Source organism: Eucyclogobius newberryi, unplaced genomic scaffold, assembly GCF_026437365.1.
Source record: "Eucyclogobius newberryi isolate DKJ021-1_F unplaced genomic scaffold, fEucNew1.0.hap1 SCAF_5, whole genome shotgun sequence".
Lineage (NCBI taxonomy): Eukaryota > Metazoa > Chordata > Actinopteri > Gobiiformes > Gobiidae > Eucyclogobius > Eucyclogobius newberryi.
In genome coordinates this window covers 22189049-22205400 of record NW_027316167.1, presented here as the reverse complement: position 1 = coordinate 22205400, position 16352 = coordinate 22189049, and the positions used below count along the sequence as shown (strand labels likewise).

The 16352-nt window shown below is 43.7% G+C and overlaps 3 protein-coding genes across 4 annotated transcripts; 2 read left to right on the top strand and 1 right to left on the bottom strand.

The window, feature by feature from the left end:
* Nucleotides 1-8473: 8473 nt before the first annotated feature.
* Nucleotides 8474-11101, bottom strand: gfod2 (glucose-fructose oxidoreductase domain containing 2). 2 transcript variants are annotated; one of them, XM_072464746.1, is made up of 3 exons: nucleotides 11003-11101; nucleotides 10000-10337; nucleotides 8474-9540 (listed from the first exon to the last, which is right to left on the bottom strand). In XM_072464746.1, the coding sequence occupies exons 2-3, from the start codon at nucleotides 10250-10252 to the stop codon at nucleotides 8642-8644; spliced, it is 1152 nt and encodes a 383-aa protein (XP_072320847.1). In that variant the 5' UTR covers nucleotides 10253-10337; nucleotides 11003-11101; the 3' UTR covers nucleotides 8474-8641. The 2 variants fall into 2 exon arrangements, with proteins under 2 accessions (XP_072320847.1, XP_072320848.1); XM_072464747.1 differs by having other exon boundaries at nucleotides 10000-10326; nucleotides 11003-11051.
* A 285-nt stretch (nucleotides 11102-11386) lies between these two features.
* thap11 (THAP domain containing 11) lies at nucleotides 11387-13103 on the top strand. Its single transcript, XM_072464748.1, has one exon. The coding sequence runs from the start codon at nucleotides 11725-11727 to the stop codon at nucleotides 12598-12600; it is 876 nt and encodes a 291-aa protein (XP_072320849.1). The 5' UTR covers nucleotides 11387-11724; the 3' UTR covers nucleotides 12601-13103.
* A 1529-nt stretch (nucleotides 13104-14632) lies between these two features.
* Nucleotides 14633-16352, top strand: nrn1lb (neuritin 1-like b). Its single transcript, XM_072465148.1, has 3 exons — nucleotides 14633-14909; nucleotides 15548-15695; nucleotides 15948-16352. Exons 1-3 carry the CDS (start codon nucleotides 14855-14857, stop codon nucleotides 16249-16251), a joined length of 507 nt encoding a protein of 168 aa, XP_072321249.1. The 5' UTR covers nucleotides 14633-14854; the 3' UTR covers nucleotides 16252-16352.

Here is a 16352-nt window from a genome sequence, read left to right as displayed (position 1 = left end):
TTTTCATTGCAACGATATATATCACACTACACTTAGTTAGTTGCCATCTACACAGATACATTAGTTTATTTTGTCAGGGCCTGATTATTTATAATAAAAATATACTATTAATTATTGTGAGTGCTGTGTGGACTCCCCTCTTTGTTTGGCTGCCGTTGAGCCAGGTGGTCGTAACACCCACTCATGCACACTTCCCCCCCCATGGGGTCTTGCACCCTACCCAACAAGAAATCAATAGGCAGACGTGGTTCTTGCCCAAACATCAGGAAGAATGGAGACTCACCAGTGGACTGGTGGGGAGTGGTGTTATATGCGTAGAGCACCTGGGGTAAGCAACCACTCCAGTCCCTCTTACGGGATGCAGGAAGAGCACGCAACATATTGTGAAGTGTTCGATTGAACCGCTCACACTGCCCATTTCCTGCTGGGTGGTACGGAGTAAGATAAGACAAGATAAGATATTCCTTTATTGTCCCACATGGGGAAATTTCATTGATGCAACGCAGATAGATACAGAGGTAGATACAGAAGAAAAGAACAGATCACTTATAGGAAGTTTGAAAAACACTTTCAGTAGAAGATCTCTTATAAACAAAAACTCCCATAGACAAAACCTCCCATTACCCAACAAGGGATGGAGGGGAAAAATAATAAAGATAAAAATAAATAAATACATAAATACCATTGCATGTGATCACGACAGTAATTGCACATGAATATGTGTCACGACGGCACATATTGCACATATGACGGAATTGCACATTGTTAAGTCAGTATTGCGAGTGTTCAGGACTAACAGTGTTTGTTATAAAGTCTGATAGCAGCAGGAAGGAAAGACCTGCGAAACCTTTCCTTCACACAGCGAGGGTGGATCAGTCTCTCACTGAAGCTGCTCTCCAGAGCGGACTGCAGGGGGTGGCACTCATGGTCAAGCATAGATGTGAATCCAGCCAGGACCCTTCTGTCCCCCACCTCCTGCACCGAGTCCAGAGCGCAGCCCAGGACGGAGCTGGACTTCTTGATGACTTTGTCCAGCCTCCTCCTCTCCCTCTCTGCGATGCTGCTGCTCCAGCAGGCCACACCGTACAGGAGGGCTGATGCCACCACAGAGTCGTAGAAGGTCTTCAGGAGTGGCCCTGTCACTCCAAAAGACCTGAGTCTCCTCAGGAGGTAGAGCCGACTCTGGCTCTTCCTGTACAGTGCGTCTGTGTTATGAGTCCAGTCCAGTTTGTGGTTCAGATGAACACCCAGGTACTTGTATGAGTCCACTCTCTCAATGTCCCTTCCCTGGATGTTCACTGGTAAGGGGGCAGTAGGGTGGCGTCTGTGGAAATCCACCACCATCTCCTTGGTCTTCCCCGCGTTGATGAGGAGGTGGTTCCGCTGACACCAGTCCACAAAGTACTGCGCCAGTCCCCTGTACTCTGCATCATCGTCGTCCGTGATGAGTCCGATGATGGCAGAGTCATCAGAGAACTTCTGCAGTGTCGTGTCTGAAGTCTGCAGTGTAAAGGGTGAAGAGAAAGGGCGCGAGGACAGTGCCCTGGGGCGCCCCCACACTGCAGGTCCGAGTGTCAGACACACAGTCCCGTGCTCTCACAAACTGGGGTTGGTCCGTGAGGTAGTCCAGGATCCACTCTGCCAGGTCATACTCCACACCAGCAGTCTCCAGCTTGTCCCTCAGGAGCTGATGGTGTTGAAGGGGCTGGAAAGATCGAAGAACAGGATCCTCACAGAACTGCCAGGCTTTTCCAGGTGAGAGAGAGAGCGGTGCAGTAGGGAGATGATGGCGTCCTCCACTCCAATGCCAGGCCGGTATGCAAACTGCAGCGGGTCCATGACTGAGCTCACGGTAGAGCGGAGGTGGTCCAGGACCAGCCGCTCCAGTGTCTTCATCAGATGGGACGTGAGAGCCACCGGCCTGAAGCTGTTGAGGTCTTTGGCGCGCGGTGTCTTGGGCACAGGTACCAGACAGGAGGTCTTCCAGACCTGTGGTACCACCCTCAGCTTCAGGCTCATGTTGAAGACATGCTCCATAACTCCACACAGTTCATCTGCGCAGGACTTAAGGAGCCTGGGGCTGATGCCGTCAGGTCCTGCTGCCTTCCTCACTTTAATCCTCTTCAGCTCACTCCTCACCTGTGCTGTTGTGACAGTCAGTGGTTGGCAGGGGGACTGTGTGCTGGGGGGATGGGTGAGTCAAGGCGAAGTGGGGAGCTGATGGTCCGGGGCGGAGAAATGAAGAGGAACGGATGCAGGGCATTGTCCAGCTGTGGAAGAGGGAGCATGCAGCTGTGCAGGGGGAGGGGCGGGTGACCAATCAAATCTCAAGAAGTGAGCATTTAAATCATTCACCCACTGTAGATCCCCCTCTGTCTGGGCAGGGGGGATTTTGAAGCCCGAGATGGTTTTCAGGCTTCTCCACACTCCCTGAATGTTCTTCTGCTGCAGCTGCTCCTCCATCCTCCTCTTGTAGCCGGCTTCAGCCTGCCTGATCTTCCTCCTCAGCTTTATCTGCACAGTCCTCAGCTCCTCCTTGTTCCCTGACCTGAAGGCTCTCTTCTTCTCCTTCAGCAGAGCCTTCAGTTCATGGGTAATCCATGGCTTGTTGTTTGGAAAACACCGCACCGTCCGGGAGGGAACAATGTTCTCAAAACAGAAGTTGATGTAGTCCGTGATGCACTCTGTGATGGTGTTGATGTCCTCCCCATGGCCGTAAAGCTCAGTCCAGACAGTGGTGCTGAAGCAGTCCCTCAGAGCCTCCTCGCTCTCAGCAGACCACATCCTCACCACACGGGACACCACAGGCTGCCTGCGCATGATGGGTTCATACACAGGCCTCAGATGTACAAGGTTGTGGTCCAAGCTGCCCAGGGGAGGGAGGGGGGAAGAAGAATAAGCCTCTTTGGTGTTGGCAAAAAACAAACCAATGTTCTATTGTTTCTGGTGGGGCAGGTGACATACTGGGTGTATGTTGGTAGAACAGAAGAGGGAGAAGCGTGGTTAAAGTCACCAGAGATGAGGAAGAGAGCCTGTGGATGCTGTGTTTGCAGCCTACAAGTGCAGGAGAGCAGTGCTTCACAAGCATATTCAGCATTGGCAAACGGGGCCACAGACTACAATCAAAATCACATGCGAGAACTCCCGGGGCAGATAATATGGCCTCATGCCAATAGCCAATAGTTCAATATCTGAGACTTTGTAATCTCATACAGCTTACACAACTGCTGGATGAGAGTGCTCTCAAAGTTTCGTCCCTGGTCCGAGTGTATGTGTGGCAGTAGGCCCTCATAACCCCTGACAGCCTATGGCCTGTGACCTGGGCCTTTAAAAGGAGGCTTCCTCACCTGCGCTGGCCCTTCTCGCCTCTGACGTCACCCGCCACCTGGGAGCAGTGCAAGCGGCACGAGGACCGGAGAATTAGGTCTGATCGCTCCAAAAACACCCCAAAGTTTAGGCTTAAAGCCAGCGATCACACCAGCGTGTTAATCAGGTTGGTTTGCGCATCGTGCGCTCACCAAACCCTGCTCAAACCTTGCTGCATGACTCGTGCCGCACGCTCCCCAGGTTTAACGCCCCGTGCGTGACGTTACGTGCAGGCTTTGTGCGCCGGGATTCCTCCCAGCCACGGCGCGCATAGTGCACAGATTTGAGCACCGGTATGTATCTCTTTTCCTCTCTCCCTCGCTTGTTGCGCACGGTTCTGGACATCCATCTGAGAGTTAATTTCCCAAACTATTGTACCTTATAGGATTGGTAACCCCGCGGGTCTCTCCTCCGACCCCAAACCCAGAACTTCCCTCCAAGTGCCCTTGGTGGGTTTGGGCACGTTCGCACCGGCCCCATTCTACATTGACAGACTGTAACATATCAACGTTTGGAGTTTTTGAGTGTCGGCTCTGGCACCCAGCTGGACTGTGGGACTGTACCGGGTCCCAGGCCTGCTGCTAAGGACCAGCGCCACCTCCTGGTAGGGTAATCGGGCTAAGTGCCTTAAGGGACAATCTGGGCTGCTGTTTTGATCTGTCTCTCTGTCTTTAGATTTAATAAATTGTGAACTGTTTTCCTATATCTGAGTCTCCTGGTCCACTCAATCAAAGAATTTGCGCTTGCCTTACTTGTGTATGTGTCCCTGGCACCAATCCAGGGTGGCGTTGTTGGAAACTAATACAGTCAATAATTATTCATTTAACCCATAAATTGGAATTCATGTGGAAGACATCCACCTAAACATCATATCCCTATCGTAGCCACGACATTTGCGTGCCGGCACACCAAACTTTGCAAACCACTCTGTGACCAGGACTTGCGCCACAGTGGAAGCGTGCTTGTTGCGGGTTGGAACTACAAGTGTGCATTTGCTAAAAACGTCAGTCATGACCAGCACGTTTTCCAGACCAGTGGAGGTCTGCTCTAACAGGGTAAAGTCGATAGCAAGGATCTCGTTTGGCTGTGAAGCCAGTAAATGGCCCATAAAGGCGTGAGGAACCGATTGGTTGTCCTTTGCATGCTGATATCTCTCGCAAGCCTGGCACCATTGGGCTACCTCCCGTGACATACCTGGCCAATAGCACCGGGAACACAGCAAGGCCAGAGTCCTCTCTATTCCTTGATGTCCATGCTCCTGATGGACCTGGGTGAGGACATTCTGGACCAAGGCTTTAGGCAGAAGGAGTTGATACACAGCCCCACCACCGTCAGGACGAAACACCTGCCGATACAGCAACCCCTCTAACTCTACCAGGCGGTCCCACTGGGCCAGCACTAAGAGGGCAGTCGAAGAGAGGGCTCGTCGCTCTTCAAGAGTGGGCTGTCGATTTTGTTTCCAAAAGGTCAGGATCTCCTGTATGGCGGGGTCAGACTGCTGAAGCTCGCGGAGGTCAGCAGGGGCAACTTGCGGTAGAAAAGTCACAAGGGACTGTGTTGCCTGTGTAACCGTTCCTTGTAGGGCTTGTTTTAACTGCCCAGGCAGACATGTGCCCCAAGTTCCCGGTGCCACTTCCTGTAAGGAAGTGCCAGGCTGGCGAGACAAAGTGTCAGCATTTTGGTTACACTTACCTGAACGATATTTTAATTCAAAATCAAAAGAGGCCAACTGGGTGGCCCAGCGCTGCTCAACAGCTCCCAGTGTGTCTGAGGAGGGATGACTCAGGGGATTGTTGTCCATATAGATCACGCATTTGTGTCCTAGCAGTTACTCCCTGAATTTCTCAGTCAGGGCCCACTTAAGGGCCAACAACTCTAGCTTCATGGAGCTGTAGTTGGACATGTTGCGCTCAGTCGGGCGCAGGCCTCGACTGGCGTACGCAACAGGTCGCACCTTCCCTTCCTGGTCCTGGGAGAGCACTGCCCCCAATCCAGCATGACTTGCACCAACCTCCAGAATGAATGGGAGGGAGAAGTCAGCGTAGGCAAAGTACCGGGGCCGTGGTGAGCTTGGCTTTTAAGGCCTCAAAGCTCTGCTGACATTCTGTGGTCCAGGGTCCAGTAGCACAGGCCGTTTCCTTGACCGTTTATCAGTCAGTTGAGCAACTCTACGGTGTTTGCTAACTGCTAAAATAATCCTTGATTTTTGACGAAAAATATTCCTTAAAAATCTATAAAGGGTTAAATTGAAAAAGTAAAAGGTGTGCGTGATACCTGGAGACCACAACTACTATAATAACTTGGGTTTGACTTTCTAGGTCAGCTGACTTAGGAGCTATTGAAAAGAATCCTTGATTTTTGACGAAAAAAAAATTATTTAAAAATCTATAAAGGGTTAATTTGAAAAAGTAAAAGATGTGCGTGATACCTCGAGACTCAAACTATTATAATCACTTAGCGTTTACTATCTAGGCTAGCTGATTTAGGAGCTATTGAAAATAATCCTTGTTTTTTGACAAAACAAAAACATTCTTTAAAAATCTACAAAGGGTTAATTTTTCAGCCCAAAAGGACTATTGCATCTACTATTAGCAACTTGGATTCATGCTCAATATTTTTTTTTTTTTTAAATATAAATACGTTGGATATTTTTTAAGACAACACATTTTTAAACAAACGGTACTTCAGAGTCGGTCCCTAACTGGCGCACCAAGCGGCACTTCAGCGCGCAGCTCCCCGCGTCGAGCTACTGCAGGCGGAGCACACTCAGAGGAAGCTCCCGCTCTAGTTGCGGAGGCGAATGTCGGGCGCGTACCTATATTCCCCGATACCTATATTCCCCGATACCTATGTTCCCCATTCTCTAAGAACGGGGGAACTACGCTAATACTAGAATAGGCTACTGGTTCAGGCTCCACATCCTCAATAATTGTGCATAAATGTATGTTTTTTCAGCATAAAATATTGCAGCATATATCCCCCTAACCAAACCCTAACCCAGGTCTCGGGGAACATAGGGCTGAAAACATAGGGTTTTGTTCAGTCACGGTCTTCTGGTGCATATTTGGTAGAATAGTAGACCATTGTTCATCATAATTCCAGGAGGGAGATTAATACAAAATGAACAACATCCCAATCATGAGTGTCCAAACTATGGCACCGTCGAAATGACCATAGCTTTTACTGCACGTTTAAAATTCACTACCACTAAAACTTCAGTTGTAGTCATCTGGACTCAGTTTGAAAAAATAGACGTTTCGACTCTCATCCAAGAGTCATTGTCAATAACAGAATTTAGGTCGAGAACTCCGATATTAATACTGTTCTGTGGTAAGACCCGCCCATTGGGAGGAGCCTTCCTGAAGTAGAAAGAGTTGTTTGTTTCAACAGAAACTCCCCCTTGTATCTACCGAGCTAGCCTATTCAGAATCTTAATGGGCTATTAGAAACCTCTTTGTCTTTGTGAGACCCTGGCTCAACCACCCTGAGTACCTGATTAGCATCTGAATGTCCTTTACCTTTCCATGGGTTCAGAATCCCATTATAAATAACAGGAAGATGAAACCTAAGCCCTCCATTTCTGTTTAAAGAAGGTCTTTCTTTTTTAACAAAAATAGCTTCCTTGACTCCTCTTTCAAACCATCTTTTCTCCCTGGTTTGAAAGAGGAGTCATCTTCCTGTTATTTATAATGGGATTCTGAACCCATGGAAAGGTAAAGGACATTCAGATGCTAATCAGGTACTCAGGGTGGTTGAGCCAGGGTCTCACAAAGACAAAGAGGTTTCTAATAGCCCATTAAGATTCTGAATAGGCTAGCTCGGTAGATACAAGGGGGAGTTTCTGTTGAAACAAACAACTCTTTCTACTTCAGGAAGGCTCCTCCCAATGGGCGGGTCTTACCACAGAACAGTATTAATATCGGAGTTCTCGACCTAAATTCTGTTATTGACAATGACTCTTGGATGAGAGTCGAAACGTCTATTTTTTCAAACTGAGTCCAGATGACTACAACTGAAGCTTTTTCTACTATGGAACACGCCTGGACGAATGAGGGATTACACCGACATATCCTACCACTAAAACCTCAATTTTTTCTGTGTCTGTATTCTGTTAAATAGTCGTCTTTTCTTTGACTACAGGCATGTTGAGCCATATGGTGTGATTTGGTGATGATTTGCGCAGATTTCTGATGGATTGCTATAACATAGCAATACATATAACAAATAAAAACTTGTATGTGGTATGGTAATGTAATAAATATAATGGTGTGTCCAATTCTAGTCAAGTGTATTTGTTGAAATAATGTTTACACAACTTAATAATTTCAATTACAACATAAAACAGCACCACTTGCTCAAGCTTGCATCAAATCAATGGACATTTATTTTCACCATGACAAATGAATACACTAATAATTTTAGCAGTTTTACACTGCACTTTTATTAAAATGTGTATCAGTGCAAACAAATATATGCATGTGTAAAATTTACTTTCAAGATAATTTACAAGCACCGTGCAGAAGTGTACTGCGAATGAATTAAGTGCGCAAACTGTAGAAGACAGATCCAGAACCATCTAATTACATCTGCAACACCGGCAAAATCTGTAGCAGAAAGCAGAAGTATTTACCAGTTTACAGTTTAGATACAATGAGTGATTACAGGGAACGCAAACTGCTTAACTTTGTATGTGAGCACATTAGAACACATTAGCAGGTACAATCCAGTGACTGTACTTTTCTTTCAAGAAGGTTTAGTCCATAAAATAGCTTAAAAACATAAATAACATGAAATATAAATTAAGACACATAGAATTTGAAACCATTACCAATTATCTCACTATTATATATATATATATATATATATATACATACATACATATATATATATATATACACATATATACATATATATACACACACAGCCCAAGTAAACCCAAAGAAGGCAAAGATATGTAAATTGGCCCTTTACTTATTTTTCTTTTCGTTAGAAAAAAATAAAATAAATCTATATTCTTCACATTCATACAACCAGCTATCTAAAATTTTATTTCAGAACTGTTAAATGGATTTTTATGACAAGAAAATTTAGGCATTTTTACAAATGTAGTGTAATCAATTATCTGATAGTAAACTAGCTCCCACATGTAAACCTTTATAATCACAAAAGTAAGAGATGCAGTATTTATGTGTAAACCATCTTTGCTAGGCACCCGATTTAAAACAAAACTACATTCTAAGGCCATGGCCAGTGTAATTGACGCTGAAGTAGTAATCTACATCTTATTTCTCTGCAGAGCTTCACACAGGTTGTGGTTGGGGTCTGGCTCTTCCCTCATGATCTCTACACACTCCCATTCACCACTGGCGCTCGATCGTTTTATTGCTTCCACCACTGTCTGCACATACAGCCCATCCTCAAATGTTGGTGCCATGGCTACAGGTTCACAAGCCCACGACCTGCGGTCATGGGCCTGAAAAGACTGTCTCAAGGCCTTCACCATTGAGCTCAATCCCTGGATCTGAGGCAATGACATCGCTTTCACCTCAGGCCCACTCCATCCATTGTCTCCAAGCAAAAGCTCCTCGTTTTTACTTCCATTTCGTTGACCGTAAAGCTCTGTTCCTCTTGCAACTAACCTCCCAGCCGAGCCAACAACCATGACCTCATGCACAAATGACCCTGGCATATTAAAATTTAAAGTTACAGTGCAACATACTCCACTCGGACTGGAGCCTTTTCCACTCATCAACATTTGGAAAAAGCAAAAGTCATCACTGGTGACTCGACGAATACCTCTAATAGAATTGTTCTGTTGCACAAAAGTCCTCAGAAGGCCATGCACACGATGGGCTCTGGTCCCAGTTAAAAAACTTAAAATATCAATTATGGTTGACCCGATTGTGTGTAGACCCCCTCCTCCCATTAGCTCTTCACATGTCCAGCCATACGACTCGTCCAAAAGGCTGGGTCCATACACTCGGACGTCACACACCTGCACCTCACCGACATATCCCTCAACCAGCAGATTTTGCATTGCAACAAAAGTTGGCAGGAAACGCAGCGAATTCCCCATTATGCTGAGCAGCTGAGGATAATAACGGGCAGCAGCCACCATCTTGAATGAGTCCACAGCAGTCGCAGCTTTCTCACAGACCACATTTTTTCCAATACCTGCAGAAAACAAAATACATCCAAGTAAATTTAAAATTCAAAATAAGCTAATGCTAAACGTATTAACATGTTCAACATTTTGTAAAACATTGATATGTTGTTTAGTTATTTAGATATGTTTTTGTTTCCCCCCCCACCCAGTTATTAAGCGGTGCAAAGATTCCCATGGAAGAAATATCCAAACTGATTTATCATATCATAGGGGTAAATCTTAGTTTTAAACACATAGTTGAGAACCCTTCAAAGAGGTGATACACATCAGCTTTTAACAGGGAAACTCAGGAAGTTGCAAACTAAAACAGGAAACTGAAGTAATCATGCAGGAATCCTGTTGCACCTACAGTGTATTGAATGTACAGATAGTAGTATTGTGTTTAGGCAAAACATATTTTTATACGGTGTTCAAAGAAACATTAAAATAATGACAACACAGGGCAGTGGATATGTTTGACCTCTTACCTAGTGCTTTAACGGCAATCTGCCTCGTCATTGATGGTGGAATATAGATACAAACAAGGTCAACGTCTTGATGCAGCAAAACATCATCAGATCGACTTGTGTGAAATGGAATGTCAAGCTCTTTTGCTAAACAGCTGGCTTCCTCTTCACTTCGCCCCCAGAGAGCATGGACCTCAAACCCCTCAGATTTTAACAATGGGACTAGCACTCTGGCTGTGGTCCCAGTGCCAAAAACACCAACACCTGGCAGCATGGTGGCACTTTAGGGAAGTCTAATGCTGATCATCATTGTCCTGTATTGAGCCAATTGCTACTTCTCTGGATATTCTCAACAAAACCTGCACAAAACAAATGATTGTAAAGTTAGTAATAAATAATTTATAACGCCACCTAAAAATTAAGCTAAACACAATGAACCATAGGGTCTTGTAGTATACATTACACTATATGTAATCATAACATAATATATTTTTCTAGTTTGTAAACACACCATTACGTTTAGAACACTGTAAGGTTTGGTATGTGTACTACAGAGAAGGCATGTTGCTAGCAATGTTTTTAAAACGTGGCATAGATATACAAAAGGAGCCTATTGACAACCAGGAAAAGACACTTGCTAGAAAACGGACAAGCTCGACATTGTTTAGACACTTGACAAAGCTAGCTTTGTATGTAGACTAGTAAGTGCTAATAGGAGTAAACTTTACCATACAATACATTTATTTTCAATGCGAAGGAAAAGGCCAAATCATAAAGTGTTTTTATATAAACGACACGGGAGATTTTTGAGCTCAGAGAGATTTCTAAGCATGTTTAGCTGTTAGCCAACTAGCATTTCCATCAGCTAACATTAGCTGGTTGACACCCGGAACAAGAGACACCGATATTCAATAGTCAGAGTACAGTATAGTTTCTAAACGAAATTGTTCCGAGGTATCTATGAACTATTACAATGTCACCACACTATTTTAAAGCAACAGAAAGCGTTATATTAGCCCCCTACCTCCTCTAGTAACGTGGATCATCCACAACGCTGGACTCGTCTCTGCCCTGCCGTTGCCTATGGTAACTTCAGCAGGACCTACTACAACAAATCACTAAAACGTGGGGGACCACCAAAACAATAAAGGATACTGTGATCAGTGCATTAAAGTAAAATCAAAAGCACACTATTGTAGGAGCAATCGGTCTATTTCACGTAAAAAGTAAAATAATAAACCATTACTCTGCACGCTTCTGGGTATTGATTTCGCTATACTATTTGTCTTTTGATTTTTTTCTTTTATTATCATCATCATTATTAATGTAATTGTATATTATTACTTAGTCAAAGTTTTTAGTTTTGTGGAATTGACCACTACTTTGCCAGCAGGGGGAGCTAGCTAACAAATATTTGGATAAGGGCGCGCAATGCATTGTGGGATTTTTAGTTCCAAGAGGAGGACGGTGCAGCGAGGACAACAAAACTAGACTTTTTCCTGCGAAAATTAAGATTCACACGTCGTATGTAGCGCAGATAATATTTATGTTTTGAATTAAATCCAGTAAATTGAGCGAAAAAGCACCACGATTAGTAGGGCATGAACGCAAAGCCGTTGGTGTTTTGGGACGTGTAGTTCCGCTTGTAGGCCGCTAAGGTTGATATAAATGTATAGTTAAGAAACAAATGTGGACACTTTTTTTTGAACTCAACACAATACCTATGTTTTCAGAGTGGACGTGAATATGCCCGGGTTCACGTGCTGTGTGCCTGGCTGCTACAACAACTCGCACCGGGACCGGGAGCTGCGCTTCTACACGTTTCCTAAAGACGCCGCGCTCAGAGAGCAGTGGCTGAGGAACATCTCCAGAGCCGGGGTCAGCGGCTGTTTCAGTACTTTTCAGCCCACCACAGGACACCGGGTGTGCAGCGTGCACTTTGCAGGAGGGAGAAAGACCTACACCATACGAGTGCCGTCGTTGTTTCCCCTGAGAGGCGTGAATGAGCGGAGGAACAGGCGGGGTAGAGGCAAGAAGGTGTCTACCCCTGCGCCAGCTCCTTTGCCAGCTCCAGTGCCATCTCCTGTGCCATCTCCTGTGCCATCTCCTGCCTCTGCCGCCACCTCTGGGATTGTTATTAGTAATCTGAGTGTACCAGACGGACCAGAGGGAAGTGTCGGTGGTGAGGCCAACAACGAAGAGATCACTGTTGTCCAGATTGGTCAGAACGGCGAGTATTTGGGCACAGCGAGACTTCCCGCTCAAACAGAGGGCACTTGTTACACAGCACCTATCGATGAATTAAAGACAGAACCAAAGGCAATAGTCGTCCAACCCACAGTGCACTACGTGAGTGTGACCAGCAGCCCCTTGGACCACTCCTATTCTCTGACCACCGGGACTACATCCTCGGAGCTGCTGCGTAAATTGAACGAACAACGGGACATCATCGCACTGATGGAAGTCAAGATGAAGGAGATGAAAGCGACTATCCGGCAGCTGCGGGTGACGGAGGCAAAGTTACAGGAGGAGGTTCGGGAGAGGGACCGGCTCCTCGTGGGCTTCGGCAGCCCCGCCGTTGTAAACAGCTCCGGGAGCTCCAGTTCCCGGAAGAAAGTCTAGAGTGTGTTTTCTGATGCCTGCAGATGGAGCGTGACATATAAACTCACATCAAGACGAGACCAGTAATTTTGAAGTCCTAGACAACCCTATTTTGTATCAAAATGTGAGCAGTGTTTTTATTATGATAAAGGGGCTATGAATAGTGTTGGGTTCAGTGCCATGGTGTTTAACACCAGAGCACATCCAATAAACCAGCCATTTTGCAGTGAAATCTACCATTTGGGATAAATCACGTATCAAATAAAAAGGAACATTTAATACATGTAAATGTTTTAGTTTGTCAGGCTGGCCATATACATTAAAATAACATAAGATGTGTTATACAAAAAGTAACATTAACTTATCTACTGAACTGACAGCTTAAAAAAAAAATCTGTCCAGACATTATGACTTGCTATTTTTTGTGTGGTTCTGTGAAATGTCTAGAGTCTAAGCTGACTTGTATGATGTTTTCAGTTTCAATAGAAAATTAAAGGAATAGTGAATATTCTATAAATCTGAAATGAATTGAATACTAATTATTACATCAATGTGTGTAGTAGAATGCCCTGAGCTCATGAGATGGAAATGTTTTTCTTATCAATAATGTAATTTCTGTTTAGGTGTATAGAACCATTTTTATTTTTTGTCATTATCGGTTGTTAAACTTTTTAGACTGAAATGAACTGAAAACCTCTTATGTAAAATGGTTTAAAGTTAACAATTTTGTTATGGTGACATTATAATTCAGTTTATTTTCAGATTTTAGCATTAAAACATCTAAAATGTTTGTATATACTTGCATAATATACATTTCAAATAATCAAGCCTTGTCCTCATGAGCCATGATAGAACAAATTTAAGTTTTTGCCATGACATCGATATACTACTACATTTCCCTGGGGTGTTGCAGGGTCCCTAAAGCCCATGGGAACTATCCTTCATATGTCTGTCTGGCCTACATAGTTGTTTAGAATATATAATTTAGTGTAATGTGTGCCTTTTACTAGGAAAATTCTCAAAATACATTAATTTAATGTGCCCTTTATCACGAGATTATTTCGGGCCAAGTGAAACAGATAAATGAATGAAAGACATTGACCGTATCTAATCAGGTGGCTGTTACATAATACTTAATCCAGAGCTGTCAATCCAACTGTCTGCAGCCACCACCCTCTTTTCTCTATGTCACAGCAGCATTTACTTATGCTGTCATATTTTCCCATCCTTTGAGAGCAATTACATGGCTAATGTGGAACTCTTCATTCCTGCTTTAAATCTGAAACTTTTACTCAATTAATGAAAAGTAGAGAGAAAAACAACCCGTGTGACAGAACCTATTATTGTTTTTTAAACTGCACATTATTTAAAAAAATCTACATCTTATTTCTCTGCAGAGCTTCACACAGGTTGTGGTTGGGGTCTGGCTCTTCCCTCATGATCTCTACACACTCCCATTCACCACTGGCGCTCGATCGTTTTATTGCTTCCACCACTGTCTGCACATACAGCCCATCCTCAAATGTTGGTGAGCGCGAGTATCTTTGATGATATTGATTCATAGGATTCAGACAGATTATTTTGTATTTAATGGTTGCTTTAAGCCACAGATTAACAATAGGTTCCTCTTGTATGCACATTATGTGAGCCATCTGGTGGACAGAGATTTGGAGGCTCAGAAAAACACAAGTGATATTGTAAGACAGCTGCTCACGCCTGAATCATTTGTACAAGCTTGGTTTGAAGTTTAAAAAATCACAACATTATTTCAACATCGTACAAAAACTATTCTCATGGGCCCAAACCAGCTCCCACTGGGACATTACCCATCTGTCACTAAACAAATTATAAAGAATGCTCTACATGTAGCACGTTTTATTTGATTGAAGGTGTGACCATTAATATCAGTCTATCAACAAAAGGTACTGGGTGTGCAGTAAACATGACTAATGATTGATTTCTCTTTCAAATGTTGTAAGTACAGCGGAAATGAGAACACACTAATCCAGTGTGCTCCTGTGATGCTGTCATTGGTCAGCTGCACACAGCACGCCCTCCCTAACACACATGCATGTACACATGCAGCATCAGGGCATCATCAGACCTTTACTCTGTTAATCTAGCTGGACAGTCCTGAGCAATGGTGCACTTTAGTGCCCAGGCAATCTTCAAAACAAATGAGGAAAAACTTGGGATTTTCAAACTGTAGGGTCTACTTTCTGGCCTTCCAGTCCAGAGGTGGGACTCATCTCAAGAGGACACTCCAGCGTCAAAGATGAAGTCTCAACAGATCACCTCAAAGATGCTGTTGACTCTTGCACCTTTTCTCTGTAAGGATTTCTCTATTATTATTAAATACTACTAATATATGTACTATATTATTATATTATTACCACAGTAAGAGTTATATAAATGCTGCTAAAACAGGATTTTATATTTTGTCTTGCAGTGATCAATTCGAGAAATTCCTTTTTATGTTCAATGTGAAAACAAATTAACACTAATATATTAAGTACAAATGCATGTATATGTTTGCCTGCTATACTGTTTCACCAAAAACATGGAATTGGGATCACAGATGAATACTGGCTGAAGTATTACTCATACTGTCATACTGAAGTTATAGAATATAATATTTTATATTCTATAACTTCAGTATGACGTAAGAGTGACTGTTTTATGTAATCTATGTTTCCAACCCGGGGAACAATACGATTCAACAGCACCTGGTCTCACTAATACTCATGTGGTTGGATGGGAGTAAATCTCTATATCCCAGCTCCGAAATCATGCATAAAGCTTTCCCAGAGGAATGAGGGATTTAGTTCAGTTTGATGCTTTTATTTCTATGTCAACTCTACAGCTGTCATGGACGAATCAACACACCATAACAGGCATACATTAAATCCTAAGCAAAGAAACAAAAAGAACATTACATAAAAATCAATGTAACCTCCTTTCTTCTTAGGTTTGGTCACCTTGAGTTTTGGAGCTGCGATACCTCCTTCCTGTGGCTCAATCTATAAGAGTTTTGCGCAATGTTTATTGAGACTTGGAGACAGTTTGGTGGAAAATCAACCTGACCAGAATACACAAGACATTGATGCAATATGCAGGTATGTGCAGCCAATTTGTATGTAGTATGTTTTTAATTAAGTTTATAATATTCCCTTGCCTAAAACAAATAATTTCACTCATTTTAAATGTTAAACAGTATTAGCTTTAATGTAAAAAACAAACAAACTATAAGGCATCTTGTGTCTAACTACTTGAAATGAAATGTTTGCCAATCAGTAATATAAAGATTAGTAAATAGATAAATTAAGTTTATGGAATCCTAACATTAACGTTTAACTGTACCTTCAAAGGTCCTGGAATGAATTTCATGACTGTGCCAATGCCGCCCTTACTGGGTGTCCTGGAGAGGCAGCAGCAGTGTGGGAGTCTCTAAGAAAAGACTCAAGGAAGACAGAGTTTTCAGGAAACCTCTATGAGATGTGTGCCAGTCGCACCACCCTCAGCCCTACTTCTGTGCCTGCAGCCCAGAGTCCCCCCACCTCAGATCAGACTAACCAAGAAACACTCAAAGGGAAGACTTACAAAGATGATCCCACTTTTAGCACTCTGTTTCTTCCAGTCTGCAGCACCATGCTTGTTCTTCTCCATGTATAGCTGCTCTACCTTTGCTTGAGCAAACAACAAACTGGCCATGGTTGACTGAATACCATCCTAGATATACTGTGTAGGATCTGAATATGAATCTGGAGCCAGAT

What these genes read in the sequence shown, in the direction of transcription:
- gfod2 (XM_072464746.1), bottom strand. Translation starts at nt 10,252, where the DNA reads ATGCTGCCAGGTGTTGGTGTTTTTGGCACTGGGACCACAGCCAGAGTG. An exon ending in GATTGCCGTTAAAGCACTAG is followed by an intron (nt 9,541 to 9,999) that starts GTAAGAGGTCAA and finishes TGTTTTCTGCAG; the next exon opens with GTATTGGAAAAAATGTGGTC.
- thap11 (XM_072464748.1), top strand. Translation starts at nt 11,725, where the DNA reads ATGCCCGGGTTCACGTGCTGTGTGCCTGGCTGCTACAACAACTCGCAC.
- nrn1lb (XM_072465148.1), top strand. Translation starts at nt 14,855, where the DNA reads ATGAAGTCTCAACAGATCACCTCAAAGATGCTGTTGACTCTTGCACCT. An exon ending in GACTCTTGCACCTTTTCTCT is followed by an intron (nt 14,910 to 15,547) that starts GTAAGGATTTCT and finishes CTTTCTTCTTAG; the next exon opens with GTTTGGTCACCTTGAGTTTT. An exon ending in GACATTGATGCAATATGCAG is followed by an intron (nt 15,696 to 15,947) that starts GTATGTGCAGCC and finishes GTACCTTCAAAG; the next exon opens with GTCCTGGAATGAATTTCATG.